Source organism: Lipotes vexillifer, unplaced genomic scaffold (assembly GCF_000442215.2).
Source record: "Lipotes vexillifer unplaced genomic scaffold, Lipotes_vexillifer_v1.1 scaffold2700, whole genome shotgun sequence".
NCBI lineage: Eukaryota > Metazoa > Chordata > Mammalia > Artiodactyla > Lipotidae > Lipotes > Lipotes vexillifer.
Genome location: NW_006773303.1, coordinates 428,786 through 437,812, shown reverse-complemented (window position 1 = coordinate 437,812; position 9,027 = coordinate 428,786). Strand labels below are relative to the sequence as shown.

Here is a 9,027-nt window from a genome sequence, read left to right as displayed (position 1 = left end):
GTGTGGTCTGAGAATGTCTTCTTTTTCTGCTCTACAGAGAAAATTAACCTGGAAATACAGGCTGCACAGGCGATATGCAGTGGTGTAGTGTGTCCGTGTGGGTTTGTGGTGTCTGCTCACGTGAGCATCTGGACTGAGGTCCTTGTGCACACCTTAACTACTCAAGAGGCCAAGGCATCAGATCATGCTGTTTATTGAGGAAGCAGAGGGAGGGCCTTTAAGAAGAAAGGAGAAACGAACAGGCCTCCTCTTCCCTGCTTGTGGGTGCAGGAGAATGAAGAAAGAGACCCTGAGGTGTACTTGGTCCACTCAGAATGAGTCATGAGCCAGCCAGGGAGGGACAGGGATGGCCCCGCTTGGTCGTTTGTCTTTCGTTTGCCTTTTCCTGAATACAGAGCCACTCCTACCACAGGCAGTTAGTAGGAGCTGGGACAAAGGCCCCAGTGTGAGAGGGGGGCCTCAGTCTGAGACCCACGGAGCCAGAGAGAGTAGTTAGTGACTGAGCCAGAGGCTGTGCAGAGGATCGAAGACTGGGAGCTGGTGGCATGGCTCAGGGACCACAGCCAAGGAGGCGAACCCCAAGCGTGTGCGGGGACGAATTTCACCAGGCTTAGTCGTCCACACCTGTCCAGGTTCAGGATGACACAAGTGGGTGGCCAAGGCCAGCACTGGAGGTACAAAACCAGGGCCAGCAGGGTGGGAGCGGGGCTGAGAGCAGGCTAGGGAGATCGCACGTGGGAGCCAGAGCTGGGACAAAGAGGTGGCGAGAGGACAGCCCTCTCTATGGACTGGCTTTCTTGGAGGGGGCACTCGGGCTGGAGCCCTTCCCCAGGGCATCCTTGTAGTCAGTGATGCTGCTCTGGTTCCGGCCCTCCCTGCCATGGATGCTGTACACTCCAGAGATGCAGCTGCTGCCATTGACCACATAGCCTCTGCTGACTGAGTTGGGCCAGAAGCCATAGCCACTGCTGCTCCTGTTGCTGCTAATGGTGGCTGCAGGGGGAGAGCAGGGTCAACACCCTGCAAGCACAGCTGGGAGTGGGACCGGACGAGGCCGCCTTTCCCCAGGACAGGTGGGGCTCTTCTTGGAACAATGGGTTTGGTGGGGGACCCAGTCACAGCCAACCCCATCCCCACTGGGAAAAAGATCTCAGAGACAGCTTCCTCCATGCGGTGCCCTTGACTTGCCCAGCTTATATCCAATCTAGCTGATTCTTAACTCTCAGAGGTCCACCTCTTTGGTCCAGGTACCAGTGCACCCACCTGTCATTCTGAACACTCTGCCTCTTCTATTAGTCTTTTTTCTAAACTTCCCAGCTTCTGACCTCTCCCTCCTACTGTCTGTCCTCCAGATGGCATCTTTTGGAAGCTATGATTTAACTCTTAGCCCTGATGAGAAATCCAGAGATCTAAGACTTTCAGCTTGACCTCCGAGGTCCCCCATTTACCAATTCCCCAGCCCAGGTCTCATCATAACTTGCAACCTGGCTCCCCAGGCCTCACACACACCCATACTCACCTTCCTTCACTGTGTCCTTTGGTTCCCCATCACCATGGTGATAACCTTCCTAGCTGCCCTCAGAACAGGGAGACAGAATGATAAGAAGGAAGGAGTGCTGGGCTGGGAGTCAGGAGGCCTGATTGCTGGACATGCCCTGCCATCTGGCTGTGTGATCTCAAGCAAAGTTTTCCCCTCTGTGGTCCTTAGATTCCTCATCTCCACACACAGGGTATAACTAAGGCCCTTTCAAGTCCACACATTCTACAATTCTAGGTCCAAGAACACAAGTACTTACAGATGCTGACAGGGGAGGGAAATTCTCCTGACATCCTGTTAGGGGAGAAATAAAATAAGAACAAACAGTCATTCAACCCACAAGTTATTAACCTCAAAGCTAGTGCCCCCACTGGCCTAATGTGGGTTTCTGAACTCAGTAGGCACCTATGGAAATACCAGGGCTCCTTTGGCATAAGCAGAGCTCCAGAAGCTATGGGGGCCACCCCTGAATCTTTGGGGTAACCAGGCAAAAATCCATCAAACAGTAGTTCTCATGAGGTGTACTTGTGGGGACAGCATGCACACCTCCCAGGGGTCAGTCTCCCAGGCATTGAGGCTTTCCTTCTCCCAAGAGCATTGGTGATGCTGGAGTGGCTGCCCTGGAACAGCACTCACAAGCTCATCTTGTACCTGGACAATTAAGGAAGAGAGAACAAGAAGACCTAACAGAGTAATGTTTTTTTTTGCGGGGGGCGGGGGGTTGGGTAGTGTACCCAGGTACAGGCAGGGAAGCGGTGAGGACTGAATGAACCAATCAACATAGCGCAGTGCCTGGTATGAAGTAAGCACTCGTGTCTGTGCAGTATTATTAATTCTATTATTATTCCTAGCATCACCACCCTTTCTTTCCCCAAGAATTCATCTTTTCTGGATTAAAATGGGTTAGGCTTTCTCCTTTGGTCCTTCCCAAACCCCTGTGGCCTTCCTGCCAGAGCATTTCTCCCTCACTGGCACTCCTCGCTCACCAGCAGCTTGCGGTAGGTGGCGATCTCCATGTCCAGGGCTAGCTTCAGGCTCATGAGTCCCTGGTACTCGTGCATCACCCCAGCCAGCTCATCTTTGGAGGAGCTCATCCAGCTTGGCCCGGGCATCCTTCAGGGTGTTGTCCCCACGCTGCTCAGCATCGGTGATGACCGTCTCCAGGTTGGAAGCCTAAATAGGGAATTACAGAGGCTGGAAACTGGAAGGGCTCACTGGAATCATCCACATCCAAGTCCCACTCATTCTTTGAGATTCTGGAGCAGAGATGTCCACCTCCACCCTTCAGACTCCCTGTTCCTCTTCTAATTGGAGCCCCTTCTGGGGTCGGCAAGTCCTTTCTTAGCTTTATCTCCACCCTGTTTAGACATTGGTGGTGATGAAAAATAGTGCATCCTGCCCCCCTGAGTTGATGGCTAATTCAGTGCCACTCAGTACCTTTCAAAGTCATTTATTTGGCCACCCTGCTCTGAGGATACAAAATGAGTAAGAGTAAGCTCAGCCTTCTGCTCTTGAGTTGTTTAAAGTCTAGGAGGACAGATCACTGGAATATGGTATTGCAGGTACCACAACAGTGGCTGCTCAGGTGCATGGGACCACAGACGAGGGAATGGGGAAGGAGATACCTCAGGACAAACAATTTCCCAAATGCTTACCATACACCCGGCACTGTGCTCAGCCCTACACATGGCTTTTATATAACTTGACTCATCCAGTCCTCACAACACCCTGTGCAGTGCAGACAAGTAACTTGCCCAATGTTCCAGAGCTACTAAGTGTTTAAACCCATGGGAGAGTGGAAAGAGCACTGGACCAGGAGTCAGGAGACCTTGGTTCAGATCACAACTCCACCACTTACCGCAGGGCAACACTCTTAACCTCTCTGAACCCCAGTTTCCTCATCTGTAACAACAGGTAAGCCTTGCCTCACAGGGTCTTTGGAAGGATTCAGTGTGATAAAATGACAGGAGATGCTGCTATTGTTAATGTATATGAGAATCTTGTCCCCCCACCTACTAGAACTGAGACTGCTGCCTATGTTCCCAGGAGCAGTACTCTGAGTAAGGCCTTAATAGATATCCACAGACGGATTTGAAGGGGTGCTCTCTGAACCCCCTTCTCCTCAATCCCTGAATCAACAAATGTTTATTAAGCAGCTACTCTGTGCCAGGCACTGTACTAGACACTGGGCAAACAACAGGAGCAAAGTAGCCAGCTCTCTGCCTCCCTCTGGTCCAGTGGAAGAAGGGACATGCAGGTGTCTGGCAATTACAGAAGCCTGACAAGTACAGGGGAGACACAAGTGCCAGGAGAGCACATTGATCAGGGCAGGAGGGGCAGAGGGATGTGGTCCTAGCCCACCCTGTCAGGTGAGAGAAGTCTTCCTAGGGGAGGGGTCTTCAAATCAGGGGTCCTTGGGGCGAGTTGCAGATGAGATGCCCCAGGGACACCTGTTCTAAGGGTTTGACACAGTGACCTCTTTGGTCCCTTTCCTCCCCTGGGCAGAGATTTGGGAGGCTGACACTCTCAGCCCACTCATCCCCCTCCAACTGTGCCTGTCCACCCCATGCAAAGGCAACCAGCCACCTCACCTGCTTCTTCACATTCTCAATCTCTGAGCGGATCCTCTGGATGAGCCGGGTGAGCTCTGAGATCTCATTCTTGGTGTTTTTGAGGTCGTCCCCATGCTGGCCAGCTGCCAGCTGCTGTTCCTGGAACTGGGGACCCAAAGGGCAGAGCCATGGATGGGGGTGATGAGCGTGTCGTGGGAGTATATGGTGGCTTGGGGTTGGTGATATCATGGGAGCAGGCCATGCTGGACACTTAGCTAGACATTCCGGCCCAGCCCTCATGCCTACTGGGGTCACCCTCCCCGGGCCAGCCTCAGCCCAGCTCACCTTGGTCTGGTATAGCGCCTTGGCCTCAGCCTTGCTCTGCAGGGTGATCTCCTCATACTGGGCACGGACCTCATCAATGATGCTGTCCAGGTTCAGGTCACGGTTGTTGTCCATGGACAGGATGACAGGCATGTCACTGATGTGGGACTGGATCTGAGTGATCCCTTGAAGGGGAAACAGTGATGGTCTCAGGACTTGACTGATGGAGGCCAACAACCTCCCTCCCAAGGTAAGCCAATCCTGGTGATGCCAATTTAGAAGCTCCAAACCAAGGCTGTTGCTCTCTGGGCAAAGCAAGTTCCCTCCAGGCCCCAGACTGAGTCCTGCTGCTATGGAGATAAGGCCAGGACCATTTCCTTCCCACCCAGAGAGGAGATAAGGAGCCTCTGAGGGCTGAAATGGAGATGAGTGGTTGAGAGCTGGGGCCTGTGTGCCCCTCCCGGTCCTAGAATAGAGTTTTACCCGCTGGCAGCCCTCGGAGGGGTGAAATGAAGAGACGGACTTACGGCTTCATAAAGACACTTGAATAACTTGATCTCCTGATCCATGGAGTCCACCTTGGACTGCAGCTCCACCTTATTGGCATAAGCTACAACCACGTCCTGAAAGATAGCCCAGCCATCCCCAAATAACTGCCAGTGCAGCCCAGAAGGCAACACACACCCCAGCCTGGGTCCCCTGCATGGGGAAATAGCCACCTCTTCTCTTTGGGAGGTTCGTGGGAAAGGGGAGGAAGGAGCAAAAGGCCCAACCCTGCCCCATCCTGAGAATGGGCTCCCTCGGCGGTAGGGATGGGGTGCCCCTCTAAGGAAGGGAACCCATCGAGGCTGCTGTCAGTCATCACTGTGACATCCTAGCCAGGCCCGCAACTGCAGGGAGAGCCCCTGTGTGTCACCCTCCACTGTTCTTCACTGTGGACAAACGCCAACCCCATTAAACACTCAAGAATGCCGTCATCCTCTCTGCCGTTTTTATTCCCTTCTCTGGATACTCTTGCATAGCGGTTTTCCCCTGCCTTCCCCTCGCTGTTTCTGAATCAGTTCACTTTCTTTGAAAACAGAGCACACTGGCAGGCTCAGCTCCTCCAGGTCCCAGGCCAGCCCCAGATCCAAGACCTGCCTACCCCTCACCTTTCTGAGCAGCACAAACTCATTCTCTGCTGCTGTCCGCCTGTCGATTTCTTCCTCATACCTGCAGGAATGAGGAAGAAATCGACAGGCGGACAGCAGCAGAGATGCCAGTGCTCTGTCAGTTAATATGTCTCACTGAGAACCCTCGTTTGCCCAGGGAAGACCCTGAGCAAGGGCACAGATGCTGCAGGGCTGCAGAGTCCAGGGCCAGTAGGGCCAGCCAGGCAAGGAAGCCTTCCTGGAGGAGGAGATGTGATCACCAATTTTGGAAGGAGATCATTGAAGATCCAGCTTCAAAAATGAGGAAGGAGGGCTTCCCTGGTGGCACAGTGTTTAGGAATCCGCCTGCCAGTGCAGGGGACACGGGTTCGTGCCCCGGTCCGGGAAGATCCCACATGCCGCGGAGCGGCTGGGCTCATGAGCCACAGCTACTGAGCCTGCGCATCTGGAGCCTATGCTCTGCAATGGGAGAGGCCGCGGCAGTGAGAGGCCCGCGCACCGCGATGAAGAGTGGCCCCCGCTCACCACAACTGGAGAAAGCCCTTGCACAGAAATGAAGACCCAATACAGCCAAAAATAAATATAAAATAAATTAATTAATTTTTAAAAATGAGGAAGGAGCGTGTGGCATGAATGTCCTGTAGGAAATCTCACATCTGTCCTAAGTGCCAGGCTGGAGGAGCAGGGAGCAAGTTTCCATTTTCTTGGGGGTGATTCTGCTTGGTATGACAAGGAACACTGCCTCCCTCCACCTCCAAAAATGTTAAGCTGGGGTAGCTGCCCACTCCTGCTTGATGAGCTCAAAAGGGACAGGGACAGTCGTGTAGCTACAGGGGGTCCCCTCCCAGCTCACCTCTTCTTGTAGTCCTCCACCACATCCCGCACGTTCCTCAGGTCCGAGTCCAGCCTCATCCGGCCCCCGGACGGCGTCTCCAGCTGCTTGTGCAGGTTGCTGGTGCAGCCCTCGAGGATGGGCTCCAGGTTGTTCTTACAGTTGTTCAGGTCCAGCTGCTGCAGCAGCTCCCACTCGGTCCCCAGCACCTGGTTCTGCAGCTCCAGGAACCGCACCTGGAGCCCAACACCCAGAAGTGTTGAGTCACCACGATAACAGTCACACCCGTCACTCCCAGGGAGCTTTGCAAAGCGCTCCCCTGCATTTTCTCCTTTACCCCTCACAACATCTGCATGAGATGGGTGCATTATTAACCCTATTTTGTGTAAAGGAAACTGAGGCATAAAGAAGTTGGGCTTCTTTCCAAGGTCCAATAGTTTAATAAGTGGCAGAGCCCAGAACTGAACACAGAAATGTGTCCCCATAACCCATGCATCAGATCACTCTGAACCCACTGTGGCCAAACCAGCCCAGGGCAGGGGTGAGCATGAAAGTACTGGAACAGAGTCAGGCAGGGTTCATCTTTGAAAAGGTTGACCACTCTAAAGAAGGGAGTCTGCTCTTCATTTTCTAACATCTCAAGCTCAGTGAGGCTCAATGGACCAAGGACTTCTGGGTGTTCTAAATTCCTGCATCAGCCTCCAACTGCATCTCTGCTCATGCCTCCTCCTCCTCCCTTTGTCCTGCTCCTCAGAACCATCTTCGCTACAGCAAGCATGGCTTACAGAGCCAGATGGACAGACGGAGCTCCCCACACCACTGTGTCCTCACTGGGCCGGGAAACTGACCAGAGCTGGTGGGTCTGCATACACCTCTCTTGTTTGGTTTGGGACTTTTCTTTAACGTGACTTCCCTTAATCGTACATGAGCACAGCTACTGTTTAAACAAGGTTGTGTCCCTTAAAGTCAGAAACACAGGACATTAGAAAACTGTCTGGTATTCAGTGTTGAGATGGGATTGGTCACCAAACAGCTTGCGTCCAGCAGATCTTCCAGCATTTGGTTTGGTTTAACCAGTCCTGACTTTTTCATGTCTACTCATAAGACTAAGCATTGACCAAAGAGAAAACCCTACACCCAGGACACCACAATACACATCTGGACTCCACATCTGGATGATCGATAGGATGCACCCATCTTCTCCGGCTGCCTGGGGTTATGGGATTATACTCCTCTAGAGACTAAAATTATTTAGGAACCCTCCAGGCTTCTGAGCCTGTTTCCCTCTCAGCCCAGGCAGACCACCTTTTTCACAGAGGTGACTGTCTTCTTGTTTGTCTGTCTCTCCATGTCTCCAGACTTTACTCCTTAATGAGGTTTGATCAGCCCAGCCCAAAGTCAGCCCAATCCCATCCCCCCAGACCTCAAATTTCAGAACACTTTGATCTCCTAGAGGTAAAAGGCTTAGAGGTAAGAAGCCACAGAGAAGGTTCCAGCCCCTGAAGAGAGCAGAGGCAGCAGGGAATCCTCCGAGCCAGGGTCCAGAGCTGTGGGGAGGTGAGACTTTGATGGCCACTGACCATCACAACATAGGATTTGTCCTGGGCTGACTTGTCCTTGGTGCCTCACTGTCATGTGGCCAGCATAGCCCTCCAGTCCCCAGTACTAGGTCTGGAGGCAGGAGGCTGATCATCCAACCTCACCTTCCCTACCCTGGAGATGATCTTGGGCACGGCATGACTTCCATGCTTTTGCCGACCCACAAAACGGGAGCAATCATTTCTTATCTATGGAAAGTCAGAGCCTATCTGGACTGGATGATCCCTTGAGGCCTCTTCCAGACCTTTGATTCTTCTCCTTCTCAACACCCCTACCCTAGCTCTCGGAGATAAAAATGACAATAACAATAACTGCCATTTGGGGAGCACTTAGTGTGTGTCAGGCATCGTGCCAACATCTTCACATGCGTTTTCTTTCGTGAATCCGACAATGACCCCAAGAGGTAGGTTAGTATCTCCATTGTAGAGATGAAGAAACAGAGGCATAGACAGGATGAATGACTCTCCACATGTCCACATAGCTGGCTATGTGGCGGGCATAGCCACACAAAGTCACACAGCTGGTAAGTGATGGGGCCAAGGTGGAAGCCAGGTCTGACTTCACAACACTGTGGAGACCTCTTCCCCACCACACTATTCTGCTTCTCAAGAGAGTCCTTAGCCCACCAAAACTAATGCCCATGGCCAAGCCTCCTGTGAATGAACACACACTGATGCTCCCAATCCACCTGTCAAATGACTAGCGGAGAAATCAGCTTACAATTGATGGGAGGAGGACAGCTTCTCTGACCAATCAGGGGCAGACTCCCTCTCACTGGCTTTCCCTGTGCACAGCCTGCATGGACCCAGGCTTAGCAATAGCACCAAGCTGGCCCTCAGGAGTCAGAAGCAAGGGTCTGTCTTCTCTTTGGAGCTCCTGCCAGTAACCCTGACAAGCCTCTGCCAGTAAAGATTGACCTACCTTCTCTCAGGAAAGACTACACGGCCACATGCTAGCTGGTTGGAGCACAGTCCCTGGGGGACTTGGCCACAATCAGAGCCACACATCTGGGGGCAGGACAGCTGTTCAGCA

General features: G+C 52.7%; 1 protein-coding gene across 1 annotated transcript in view; it reads right to left on the bottom strand.

Moving 5' to 3' along the window:
* Nucleotides 1-2,502: 2,502 nt before the first annotated feature.
* LOC103082807 (keratin, type II cytoskeletal 71-like) overlaps nucleotides 2,503-9,027 on the bottom strand; it is an 8,451-nt gene continuing 1,926 nt past the window's right edge. The window contains 7 exon segments of the mRNA XM_082931533.1: nucleotides 2,503-2,623; nucleotides 2,625-2,710; nucleotides 4,129-4,254; nucleotides 4,435-4,598; nucleotides 4,937-5,036; nucleotides 5,565-5,625; nucleotides 6,418-6,632. Of these exon segments, the coding sequence (XP_082787659.1) occupies nucleotides 2,503-2,623; nucleotides 2,625-2,710; nucleotides 4,129-4,254; nucleotides 4,435-4,598; nucleotides 4,937-5,036; nucleotides 5,565-5,625; nucleotides 6,418-6,632 (873 nt within the window).